This window comes from Miniopterus schreibersii, assembly GCF_964146895.1.
Source record: "Miniopterus schreibersii genome assembly, chromosome: 7".
Taxonomy (NCBI): domain Eukaryota; kingdom Metazoa; phylum Chordata; class Mammalia; order Chiroptera; family Miniopteridae; genus Miniopterus; species Miniopterus schreibersii.
In genome coordinates this window covers 83,378,268-83,391,873 of record NC_138108.1, presented here as the reverse complement: position 1 = coordinate 83,391,873, position 13,606 = coordinate 83,378,268, and the positions used below count along the sequence as shown (strand labels likewise).

At 43.6% G+C, this 13,606-nt stretch overlaps 1 protein-coding gene across 5 annotated transcripts in view; it reads right to left on the bottom strand.

Moving 5' to 3' along the window:
• Positions 1-11,299, bottom strand: part of UGGT1 (UDP-glucose glycoprotein glucosyltransferase 1) — a 144,121-nt gene extending 132,822 nt beyond the window's left edge. For 2 of the 5 annotated variants that reach the window (XM_081142745.1, XM_081142747.1), the window contains exons 1-2: positions 10,889-11,116; positions 3,032-3,167 (exon numbers count right to left, since the gene is read on the bottom strand). In XM_081142745.1, the coding sequence (XP_080998871.1) occupies positions 3,032-3,153 (122 nt within the window). In that variant the 5' untranslated portion in view covers positions 3,154-3,167; positions 10,889-11,116. Of the gene's footprint in view, positions 1-3,031; positions 3,168-10,888 lie in introns of those variants that run through there. The other 3 variants (XM_081142748.1, XM_081142746.1, XM_081142749.1) reach the window with 3 other exon arrangements.
• Between the last annotated feature and the right edge of the window lie 2,307 nt (positions 11,300-13,606).

The following is a 13,606-nucleotide window of genomic DNA, read 5'->3' as shown; positions in this document are numbered from 1 at the left end:
AAATGGGTATTTAAGGTGGGTCTACTATATGACAGACACTATGCTCAGCATATTTGCCCACAACCCCAAATCCTCACAGCAATCCTACAATTCGAAAAGGTTATTGACCTGCCCAGTTGGTGTGGCTTAGAGGTTGAGCATCGACCTAGGATCCAGGAGATGGAGGTTTGATTCCCAGTCGGGGCACATGCCAGAGTTGTGGGCTCGGTCCCCAGTGGGGGGCATGCAGGAGGCAGCTGATCATGACTCTCTGATCACTGATGTTTCTCTCTCTCTCTCTCCCTTCTTCTCTCTGAAATCAATAAAATCATATTTAAAAAAAAAAGATTACTGACTTCCTTAAAGGCACAGAGTTAGTAAATGGAAAACCTGGAATGTGAGCTCCGATTGCTTTGATCTGTCTCTCTATCATGCTGTATTCTGGAGCCATTATCATACCTAGCACTGAACAAATGATTTTAAGTTTTCATTTTTAACAGTACTTTATTTACATAACTTTTTTGTTAGTAACTATAGCTGTTCAAAACATACTCAGAGTTTTACTTTAATTAAATATATACCACTTCATGGATAACTACAAAGCATCATTAGCATCAGACATAATCTTAAAATATACATGGAAATAGTTCTAGTCCCTCAGGCCTAGATGCAAAGACAGCAAAAGGTCGGTTGTGGCTGCATGCATCAATGTGTAAAGAAAGTCTGTCCCTTCACCCTAGACTACAGAGACAGTGCTGTAACCCACCACCAGTGCCTGCCCCGCACCTGGAGGGAGAACCCAGTGTCAGCTAGCTCTAGAGGTGAGTACAGAGGTTTCAAATAAGTCATTTCCTTTTGAGTTGCACACATGTCCCACTGCCCTGGCAAACTGTCTGCAAATAGCTACAGAACAGGCCTAAACACAGTGAAGTGGTAAAAGGCCGGCATATCATGAAAAGGTGAGATGTTTGTGAGGGGTAAGCTGGTGAAGTATCCAATACTTATTTCAGATACATCAAAGAAACTGAAAAAAACTGATCAATTAAGGCTGACAGTTTCAGCATACTTTCTCAAAAGTTCACAGGTATATGCCATAAGAATCTTCTAAGACAATGTATAAAAATCAAGAAATCAGCTAGTGTAAGTAAGAGTAATAGAATGTAATTCAGTTAAGAATGTTAAGCAATGTGGAATCTAAAGAACTTAATGAACTGATGAACAGAATAGATTCAATGACATGGAAACAGAGATCAGACTGACGAATGTCAGAGGGATGGAGGAGGGCAGGTAGGTGGAGGGGGAGAGAGTAACCAAAGAATTTATAAGCATATATGCACAATCCAAGGACACAGACAATGGTGGGGAGAGGAACTGGGGAAGGGGGTGGGACAGGGTGGAATGGGTCATTGGGGAGAAAAAGGGACATCTGTAATATTTTAAACAAAAATAAAATTTTTTTTAAATGTTAAGCAGAATATCATAAAACATGTTAGTTAATTGCACAAATGTACTTAGAAAGTGATAGTAAATCTCAATAACCTAGACTGACACCAGACAAATCATCAAAAATAAGATAAGCAAAAAGGAAAACAAGGTCAGTTATTAGAGTCCTAGCTCAGGCAGAAAAGGACCTCGAGAGACCTGCAGTTGCTTCACTTTCACAACTAGCCTGTACCTAATAAAGTTCTAATATTTGAGGAGCTTACCCCATTTATTAAGTTAGTTACTGTACCATCACTATGAAATATATGCAGTGTTTTTCATTTGTTTCTTGCCATTTTATTGATGAGAAAAGGAAGGCAGAGAAGTGATGGAAGAAAGTCTGTTCAGCAGACAGTCTGCAAGGCTCCCCAGATGTCAAGACAGCTCCTACATGCCCCACTTGCCCACTTGTCCTCTATCAATGCCAAAGGACGCTTTTTCCTTAGGAGACAGACCCAACTATTCAATTCATATATACAGTCGGCATAACAAACCCTTCATTCATATTTTGCTAGGGATTAAGGGGGAAACGTTAGAAGATGAAATTCTAAGTTGAAGATCACAAAGGTAGACCACAAAGCTAACTGAAGTAACATAACAGTTCAGATTTCTAGCACTATCAAACTCCGAGACTTACCAAGCCTGCCATGCAACTTACCTAACTTACGCTTCAGGAAGAGTCTGTGTAAGTTCTAGCTATACATTATCTAAGATACAGTAAGTTTCCATTGATAAACATTAAAAACTGACTAAAAGAGAGGTATTTGTTTATATTTATAAGCATAATAAGTACACTTTGAATACAAAATTTTCCAAGAAATCATTGACTATATTGTATTTTGTTGATTTTAAGACATATTATTGTTTTATGAAACGCTAAAAATGAAAGATGTCAACAATTCTAGATTTAATTAGAATGCATCCTGATTATTTTGGACAACGCTCAAATGCAGAATTGTAAGTTAACATCTTGATTTAATTAGAATGCATCCTGATTATTTTGGACAACCCTCAAATGCAGAACAAGTACATCTTAGAACAGATAATATCTGTTCAGATTTCTCAGCTTCCCCCCTGCGCTCTCTTATCTTGAGGTCTCCTTCTAAGTTCTTAGAAGGTGCATGTCCTCTTTACCCCACCTTGCCAAGCTCTCTTCTCTTCCTTTTAAATAAATAAACAGAAATTTTCCTTTGGGCGTCAATGGGGGAAATAAAGGGAATATCTGTAATATTTTCAACATTAAATTTCTTTTTAAAAAAAAAGAAAATTTCTTTTAAGTACAACATTCTCTTCCCTTATTACCACATATACTCTTCCTGGAAGATCGCATAATAATGTAATCAATTCAATACATTTGTCTAAAGAAGTCTCTAAGTATCACAATGAATCAATATAGTCCTATCCTACTAGTAGAAAGATTCTGTGTTCTAACAGCACACTGCACACTGAAAGAGGCTCTTACTAAATCCATATGATGATGATAATCTCACTTACCAAAAAGCTCCTGAAAATTCACTAATAGCGTCCACATTTTGGTCAAACATGTGAAAAGAAAAAAATGTCTTCTTACCTGGCTTCTAATAACAAAGGAGTGGAAAACCATTTTGTTGTAAGAGAAGTTGTGATGGCTTTTGAATCTGCCTTTACTAAGGAAAACAGCCACAGTCCAGTGAATACAGTCAGAAGTCCCATTTTACAGCAAACCCCTAAAAAGAAAAAGAAAAAGTTTTGCTACAAGGAAATGTTTAAACCTGAATCTTAATACCCATAGAGAAACAAAATAACATGAATATTACAGAAACAGAAATGCTTCCAAAATATAACAGCCCTACTCTGTAGATAGTTCAAAAGGTATTTGCTGAGTGATGGACACACACTAAGGGTGTGCAGCTCACTAGGTAGCCTCTCTCCTACAGGAGCTCCAGGTCATCTCCTGAGGCATCTGTACTACACAGAGGAATGAAAGTTGGTGGCATAAAAGGTTGCACACAACCATATTTTTAAGGCAGAATAGTAAATAAAGCTGAGACAAATGAAAACTTAACTGATGGGTGTTACAGGTTGAATTGTGTCTCCAAAAACTTATGTGGAAGTCCCCAGTAGCTCAGAACATGAACTTATTTGGAAATAGGGTCTTTACAGAGGTAATCAACTTAAAATGAGGTCATTCAGGTAGGCCCTACTGCAGTATGACTGGTGTTATAAAAAGGGGCTATTTGGGCAGAGAGACGGGCAAGCACAGAGGAAAGACTGTCTGAAGACAGGGAGAGAATACCAGATACAGACAGAGGCAGACGTTGGAATTATACTGCAAGCCAAGAATACCTGGGGCTACCAGAAGCTGGAAGAAGCAAGGAAAGATCCTCCCTACAGACTTCACCGTGAACATGGTCCTATGACACCCTGATTATGTCAACGTAAGAAACATTCAAACTCGTTAAGAATTTTTGTGAATTTATTTGAGCCGAACCGTCAACGATGGCCAGGAAGCAAAATCTCAACGGGCTGAGATAATGCTCCAGAAAATAGCAGTTTTGCACCTTATTTTATACATTACTCAAAAGGGGAGACGTACGTGGGTTACATGAAATCCACTGGTGATAGATGAGGGAGGCGAGAGAAAGCAAAGTGGGGGAAACCTCTGGGATTGGATGAAAAGTAAAATGATAGACACACACTTCTTTTACTTAGGTGGGTGCAGGATAGTTAATAGTCAACAATTAACTCAATAACAATGAGGGGATTTGTGGTCTCTGCAGAGTGGTGCCTGTGCTTTGGGGGGGCCAGAAAAAGGAAATTACTTTGGTATGTTATTACATATATAACAAAAATATATTATTATAGATGCAAGAAGACAATAGACAGTTAAGGTAAAGATTGACCTTTGTCAGGGAAGATACCGGCCTAGGACATGACTACCCACCACAGACTGAATTTAGTTTAAAAAGTTTTAGCCCGGCAGGGCGTGGCTCAGCGGTTGAGCGTCAATCTGGGATCCAGGCGATCGGGGTTCAATTCCCAGTCGGGGCACATGCCCAGTTGCAGGCTTGATCAATGACTCTCTCATCATTGATGTTTCTATCTCTCTCTCCCTCTCCTTTCCTCTCTCTGAAATCAATAAAGATATATTAAAAATAAATAAAAATAAAAAATAAAAAGTTTTAATTTCAACACGGTCACAGACAATAGTGTGCTGAAGGCTGGAGAGGGGGCAAGAAGGGGGTGGAGAGTGTCAATGGGAGGGAAAAGGGAATATCTGTAATACTTCCAACAATAAAGATAAATTTTAAAAAATAAAAAGTAACATCAATAAAAATATATTTAAAAATTTTTTTTAAGTTTTCATTTCACACCATCCTTTGTGGTTATTTTAGGTCTCTGAGTTTGTAAGGCCGCACACAGGCCTCCCTAAGCTTGTCAGGTTTAGTATGTTGCCCCTTTTTATCCACAATTAGAACTTCTAGCCTCCACCACCATAAGACAGTATCTGTTGTTGTTCTAAGTTACCTGGTTTGTGGAACTTTGTTATGGGAGCCCTAGGAAGCTAATATGATAGGTCTCAACATAAACTCAAAAATAGGTTCTGAAATGAGGAAATGTTAAGAACTCAACCATAGAGCACTTTGGGCCTCTGGGTCAAGATGGTGGTAGAGGTAAACATGGTACTCGCCACCTCCCATAACCACATCAAAATTACAACTAAAATACAGAACCACCATCATTCACAACCCCCTGAAATCTAGCTAAACTGAAGTCCTACACCTAGGGAATTAAAGAAGCACATTGAGACCAGGTTGTCTCCTACACAGTAGCTCTTCTGCTGTAGTCACAGCTGGTTCTCACAGCTGACTGGCTTGGGGGTCAATTCCTCCCAGTGACGCCAACAGGAATCAAGGTTCAACTACAACAGGACAGTGCACACAGCCCACACAGGGGAGCACCTGGAGTGCCGAAATCAGGTGAATGGGGAGGCTGAGCCACTGGACCCCACAGGACACCTACTACACAAAGCCACTCTACAAATTCCAGGAGAAGTAGCAGCTCTTCCTGATACACAAAAACAAACACAGGGAAACAGCCAAAATGCGGAGGCAAAGAAACATGTCACAAGGAAAGAACAGAAGAAATCTCCAGAAAAGAAACTAAATGAAATGGAGCCAAGCAAGCTAACAAATACAGAGTTCAAAACAATGGTTATAAGTATGCTCAAGGAACTTAATGAGAGCTTCAAGGAACTTAGTGAGAATGTCAAGAAAATTAGTGAGAACATCAATAACATAAAAAAGGACCAGTGAGGCCCTAGCCAGTTGGCTCAGTGGTTAGAGTGTTGGCCTGAGGACTGAAGATTCCCAGGTTCAATTCCAGCCAAGGGCGTGTACCTCAATTGCAGGCTCAATCCCAGGCTCTGGTTAGGATGCATGCAGGAGGCAACCAATCAATGTCTCTCTCGTACATCGATGCTTCTCCTCTCTTTCCCCTCCTCTCTCTGAAAAGCAATGGAAAAATACCCTCACGTGAGGATTAAAAAAATAATAAAAAAACTTAAAAAGGACCTTTCAGAAATGCAGGATACACTAACTGAAATGAAGAATAATTTACATGGAATCAACAGTAGAGGACACCAAGAATCAAATCAGCAATTTGGAATTTGAGGAAGCAAAAAACACCCAATCAGAAGAGCAAAAAGAAAAAAGAATCCAGAAATATGAAGACAGTGTAAGGAGTCTCTGGGACTTCAAGCAGCCCAACATTCATATTATTGGGATGCCAGAAGGAGAAGAAAGAGAGCAAGAAATTGAAAACCTATTTGAAAACATAATGACAGAAAACTTCCCCTACCTGGTGAATGAAATAGACTTACAAGTCCTGGCACTGCAGAGAGTCCCAAACAAGAGGAACCCAAAGAGTGGTCCACAGCAAGACATATCATAATTAAAATGCCAAAGGTTAAAGACAATGAGAGAATCTTAAAAGCAGCAAGAGAAGAGCAGTTAGTTACCTACAAGGGAGCACCCATATAACTATCAGCTGATTTCTCAACAGAAACTTTTCGGGTCAGAGGGAGTGGCAAGAAATATTCAAAGTGATGAAAAGCAAGAACCTACAAACAAGATTACTCTACCAGCAAAGCTATTGTTTAGAATTGAAGGAGAAGTAAAGAGTTTCCCAGACAAGAAAAAGCTAGAGAATAATAATCTAATGAACAAAATAAACTGACAAAATAGATCCAGAGACACTGAAGCATGCAACAGAGACTGACATATTTCAAAGGGAAGGGGGGGGGATTAACCAAAGAACTTACATGCATGTATGTGTAACCCATGGACACACACTATAGTGGGGTAAAAGTCTGGGGAAGGGGTGGGAGTGGGGAGGAGGGGATCGACAGGAGGAAAAAGGGGAATATCTATAATACTTTCAACAATAAAGGTAAATTAAAACATTTAAAAAAAAGAGAGAGAGAGAACTCAACCACAAAATAAAGAAGCTAGGGTCACTAGTAAACTGGCAGGGCCATAAAGGGCAAGCTTCCTGAACTCTCAGCTGCAGCCTCCTCAAGCACACTGAGAGCCTCAGTATTCAGATCATTTCAGAAAAAGGTCTCCAGCTGCAGACTTCTTCGATCTGATTTTTCATCCCAGAAGTCTGCCTAACAGAACCCTAATCAGACTTCTCCCTCGGCTACATAAAAGTCAACATCCAAGTTCCCCATTTGAATGGGAACCCAATGGGAATGGGAATGTGGAGACACCAAATCGAGCTTGTACTTCTGAACATTAACACCTATTAAGGCGGGCCCCGATTCCTCAATACTGGCTATAAAATCTATTGTTGGAGAAGACAGTCCATATTGCAGGGAACCAGTCAGGATCTTTCTTTTAGGAAAAGCATTAATTTACATCAACATTCTGTTCATACAACACACAATATCTTTAAAGGACAATGGTCAAAAGCAAAATAAATTCTACCAAATTGAAAAGTTGCTTTTACGTGAGTTTTAAGTTCAGGCTCTGCCAGCTTCTTCAGAAAAAGAAAATATGAACATCCCATTTATAAATAAGTATTTTTAAGCAATCAATATTTTCAAAGACTAGGCTAACCAAACTAGACTTTTCACAATGAAACCTACTAGCTGATTGGGGGGGGGGGGGGGAGTGTGCAGAGTGGATTATGTATTGCCCTTTCTGAATCTAACAGAAGTTACTAACATTTCCCTCAGACCTGCAAAGAAGGACCCAAACTTTTACATACAATTTCAGACCACCCAAGAACTCTCAGGACTACTAATAGACACCCTCCCCTACAGGCCCATGGATGACAGTTTCAGAAACCTGCCTGCATTATACAACAAACATGGTTATGGATAAGAGAAAACAGTTTAGAGTCAGGAACCTGTGATCAATTCCTGAGTTTGCTACTTACTAGCAGTCTAACCATAAGCATGTTACCTAATAACACCTCTGGCCCTTAGTCTCCAAGACTCTAAAACAGGAGTAACAGTATCTGCGCCACACCAGGTGACTATGAAAATGAAAAGGCAATATGAAAATCACTTCATAAAGTGCCAAGTACTATACAAGAATTGGTCTAGTAAAATGTATCATCAGGGGGAAAAAAACAAAACTATCCTCTAAATTACATAACAACACATCACCATTAAAATATGCCTTGAAAACCTAAACTCTGTGGCTAGGGAAAAAATAAAAATAAAAATAAATCCTCACCTGCACTGACTGGTTTGGCTCAGTGGTTAGAGCGTCAGCCCCTGAATTGAAGGGTCATGGATTCTATTCCCGGGCAAGGGCATGTAACTAGATTGCAGGCTCAATCCCCAGCACTGGTTGGGGCTCCTGAGGGAAGCAACCAATAGATGTGTCTCTCTCACACTGATGGTTCTCTCTCTCTCTTTCTCTCTCTCTCTCTCTCTCTCTCTCTCTCTCTCTCTCTCCCCCCCCCCCCGCCTCCTCTCTCCCCTCTACTCTCTCTAAAAAAGTCCTTCTACATAGGAAACTGCAGTTCCTTGAGGGTGGGTAGCAGCCACATCTACTCTACACCACAGCCAACAGCAGTGCCTGGCAAACAGTAGATATGCAATGAATATTCTGCATAATGATGTAACACTATCATTCCTGCTTAAAAATAAGAAAATGGAAGCTCAGAGAGGGTGAGTAACTTGCCTAACTAATCTATAGCAATGCTTTGAACCCACACCTGCCTGTTTTTAAAAGTTCTATAACGTCAAGCTATCTTGTTTTACAAGGGGTAAGAATTCAAACTGTGCAAATCCAGACTGAGCCAAGTGTTTTCTTGTGAGAACCAAGGCAAGTACAAGGATTTTCTAGGGACAGAGTCTTTGGGACACAGAAGGCTGAGAGAGGAACAGTTTCAACCTGAAAACAAGGGTGTGGGTCTGAAGTTGGGACCCAAAGCAAACCATTCAACTAGCCTGACAGATCCATACTTAGGCTGAGCTCCTCAAGAGTAGGTAGTTTCATCTATCACTGTCATATGCCTAACTTGCTGCCTGGAACACAGGAAATTCTCAATATGAAATAAATCAGTCTTCATTCATTAAGGGATAAATGAAAGGAACTGAAAAGAAGTGTGGCACCAAGAGCAAAAACAAAAAAAATTTAAAAGTAAAAAAGCAGCATAAAGAGTTCTTGGGCAAGGTATATACCATTAAAGATAAGAAAGAGAGGAAAGCTATCTGTTAAAGAAGAGCTTTCCAACCCTGACCCAAATTCTTTGACTCCACAGAATGCCAGAGTAAATGGCTGTCCTGAGAAGCAAAGGTAAGGACCTCACGGAAGTGCACTTCTGTTTGAGGATGCTTTCATTCTACAAGATCCCTTATCACTCTGACCCTAGTGGGCTTTAAATGTTGTTTATGAAGATGAATTATCTAAGAAATAATAGCTGTCAGAATCTGCAATGTGGCATTGCATGAGCACAGGCATACTGCCTGTGGCATGGTGGACAAACAACAAACTGTTTAAAAAGTTCTAGGCCAGCCCAGGCCAAGTGGCTCAGTCATTCCGTACAGCAGAAGGTTGTGGGTTAGATCCCTAGTTGGGGGGAGGGGGGTGTTTGTCTCTCCCTTTCTCTCATCAATTGAAACATATCCTAGGGTGAGGATTTAAAAAAAAGTAGTTCTAGGCCCAAATGTATCATCTGTGAAATCTAGTCTGTGGCCTCTTTTCCTCTGCTTCAATTAAAGTCACTATCTCTAGCTCATTAATCTACCGTAAGATACTGGAAATATTTAAAAATGTAATATAGAAAATGCTTTTCACTGTTTGGAAAATAGAAAAGGCATAAAATTCTAAGTCACTGCCAACTTTTTCTTCTTTCATTTTTAAACTGAAGATAGTAGCTAATGAACTCTTAAAAACAACGCACACCCTGCAAGTTAACAGATGGCAACCTGGGTTTCAACATTTAGAATAGTGAGGAAAAATATTAGGAAGTACCCCTCTCTAAAAATAACTTTACTTCTCAAATAATGAAACTTAATATACATTTATACCTATTACAAAACCACTTGCTGTGAACCATATAAATCTAATTTCTGATACAAGTAGTTACTATTCACCTAATATGAAAATGATCACAGATAGCTGCAGAAAGAAAATCTAACAATTTTCTGCAGTATTTATTCCCCTCAAGTTAAACTGCACTGTAAAGGTGACACGCTACTGTGCAAAGCAGTGTTCAATTCCTTTAATAAAAAATGAGTTTCCGCAAAGTTTATCTAAAGCAAGCGAAATAGAAAGGCTCCAATCATCCAGAATTTTGTGATGATGTTAAACAGCTACTTAAAATGTCTTCAAACTCCACACTAAAATTAGCCGGCAAGTGCCTGCCGAATGTTTCCAAAACAGTGTCGCGCACTAAGGCGTAAAACCCCAGGACTGCCCGCGAACAGAACGCGCTAGTTCCCCAGCCCGCCAGACGCGCGGGGCCGCCGGGGCCGCGGGGCCGGAACCGTCGCCCGCGCCGCCTCGCGCGCCCGCAGTGACCCCGGCGCCGGCTTCCGGCCAGCGCACCGCGCGTCCAACGCCCCGGCAACGGGACGCGCCACCCACGCTCGCTGCGGGAAAACCAGGAATCTATGAAAAGACCAAGTTGTTCCCACTCGTTGTCCCGCAAACCGCTGGCGCTCAGCCTCCGCCGGCGGCGCGGTCTGACGCGCGGGCACCCGGCTGGGGTCCGGAAGCCCTCGCCCGGGCCCCGCGCCGCACCGCCGCGCTCGCCGGGAGGACGCCGCACGGGCACTGGGCGGCTCCGGTCCTCGCCGACAGCTGCGCACCGGGACGCGAGGGGGAACTGAGCCAGCGGGCAAGCGGAAGCTCAGGTGACAGGGGCGCGCCGCGCCCGGGCCCCTCGTCCCGCCGGCGAGACCGCCCCACACCACCCCCGGTACCTGTCACCTGCCGCGCAGCCTCGCGTACCCCTTCCTGCCCAAGCGGGGGCCGCGCTCTGTCCGCGACCGCACGGGCGACGACGCCGGGCGGCGCTGGGGGCGGGGACGCCGGCGGCGCCAGTGAGAGGCCGACACGCGCCTTTCCGCCGTTCCGCTCGCGAGCCGGCCTCGCGGAGCACTAGCCCAGCGGCCCGCGGCCCTTTCCTTCCGCTTCCATTGGCCGGGCCCAGAGGACTTCCGGCTACCGAGTCGTGTCTGCGGCAGCCCAGAGCGTCACGCGGCCGCCATCTTACTCCCGAGGAGGCCCCGCCTCTCCCGGGCTCCTCGGGCTCCGCGCGGGGCGGACGCGGTCCTCGTCTCGGAGGGTGAAAGGACGGAGGGCTGAGGCCGGAAGCTTTCCGGGGCGGCGAGGCCGGGGTTCGGCTCGGGGCGGGTCAGCGTCCGCGGCCCTGAAAAGCCCCGCGGCGCCCGGAGCTCCGGGAGGGTGCGTCGGGCGGCCCGTCCGGGTCCTGCGGGGCCCGCCGGCCAGTGCTTCTCTAAACACCTATCTTCGGGTGAGGATTTTTTTTAAAAAGCAGAATAAAGAAAAATAGACAATGTTACGGAACATCTTAGGCGTTATTTGAAACCGTAAATTTTGGTAGCTTCCCTTTGAAGCAGAGGAAGACTAATTTTTAGGAAAATTCTTATAAAATTTAATTTCATACTGGCATATTTTATACTGGCAGTAGCAACTTAATCTGCAGGGATTACTTTGTCCTTTGAATTGTTTGAAAGTATAAATTGTAAAATATTTTTAGAATATATGACACGGGACATCTTTTTTAAAAAATACGTCTTTGTTGATTTCAGGGAGAGAGAGGGGGAGAGAAACATCAGTGATGAGCGAGAGTCACTGATGGGCTGCCTCCTGCGCCGCGACTGGGGATCGACCGCCCCCCCCCCCCCCCCCCCCCCCCCCCCCCGTCCTCGGGGCGCGCACCCGCTGAGCCACGGGCGGGGCAAGGGCCGAGAGCGTCTCACCTACCCCAAAACGAATCCTTCTTAACTCAAAGGGAATGAGAAACCAAAAGTTCATTAAAAAGTACATAAAAGGTGTGCAAGTTTGACACCTTTGTTTCTGTCCCCTGAGCATGCCGGGACCAGGGCTAAGACACTTCCTTGACCTGGCAGTTGTACGTGTGTCTGAATTGTGCTTAAGAACTTCAGAGCTTACTATTGGTTTTTCTGTTCCTTGCTAGTACAAAAGAAGTTAAAAATAATTTTAAGAAATGAAAATAAGCATTTTAAAATTCATTTTTTGTTTTTGTCTTGTTTTAACCCTCACCCAGGATTTTTTCCATTGATTTTTAGGAAGGAGGCGGGAGGGAGAGAGGCATGGATGGGTTCCTCCTGCACTCCCTGGGGGCGGGGGTGAGCCAGCAACCCACATACTCGGCGCCTTGACCAGCAGTGGACTCCGGGCCCTTCCGTGACCGGCCCACGCTCCAACCACTGAGCCACAGCAGCCAGGGCTGGAGTTGATTTCTTGAGTGAACTTTTGTGTTAGTAGCTTTCCATTGGGTATTTTCTATCGCTCTTTAAATTACTTCAGGTGATGCTCCCAATAAATAAATAAAAGAATTGTTTTTTAATTCACCAATTACAGAGTTGACTTTTTTAACTTTTGGGGGGGAGGGGCTTTAACTTGGCGTTTTGCTCTGTGATACATGAGCACCACTGTTGACCCCAAGAAATGATGTACCTGCTAAGGACTCCTTGCAGTTGACCGGGCCCACAATCAACCAGAGCACAGCATCGTTTTCAGGACCTCGCAAACGCCGCATTTCAGGGCAAACCCACGGACTGGGCTGCCAAGCCCACCCCGCGCCCCCTCGTGAAGCAGGCCTGGAATCCTCCGCGCCCGAGGGGACTGAGACCCTCATCCCGTCGGAGCTGTGGAGCTATAGCCTCCTCGTTTGCACCTTTACTGACCAATCAGAGTAGCTCCACAACAACCAATCAGAATACAGTGGAGCTGGCCAATCAGGACAGCGCCATTGGAATCAGTATGTGCAGCCTTGGAATCCTCTTTTGTATAGAAATGGGCCAATCCGGGCCTGGGGGCAGTAACTTGCGTCTAAATAAGCCGGCCTCCCCTCTGTCTCAGTGGAGCGCACGTTCTGCTGAGTTTTCCAGCTTCAGCTGTAACCAGAGCAGCGGCACGCCAGCTACAACATTTGAACTGCTTCGCTTGAGCTCCTGCACTAGCGTAAAGTCTCACCCTAGGCGAAACCCCAGAGTGGGAACTCATGATGGCACTGAGTCCATAGAAGAGAACTTTTAGTAGACATCACCAATGTTTCCTTAGTTATTACATACAACTAAGTGCAGAGATCCCAAGAAAGTTGGTTTTTTCTTTTTCTAAACCTTTCTCAGAAAATTCAGTGCTATTTTCTTTGAACGAAGACATTTAATTTTTTAAACTTTTTACTTTGAAATAATATTAGAACCACAAGAAGTTGCAAACATACTAAAGAGAGTTCCCACGTACCCTTCAATGGTTTTCCCTAATGATTTTATCTCAATCGTAGTCCAACATCAAAATCTGAAAACAGAAATTTGCCGGAGCCCGCCGGCAGAGTCGAACGGTCCTGAGGAAGGGGTGAGGATGCAGAAAAGATAGACACAAAAAAGATGGGATCGGGAGGGCTGCAGCTCATGCCTGTTGCTGGCTGC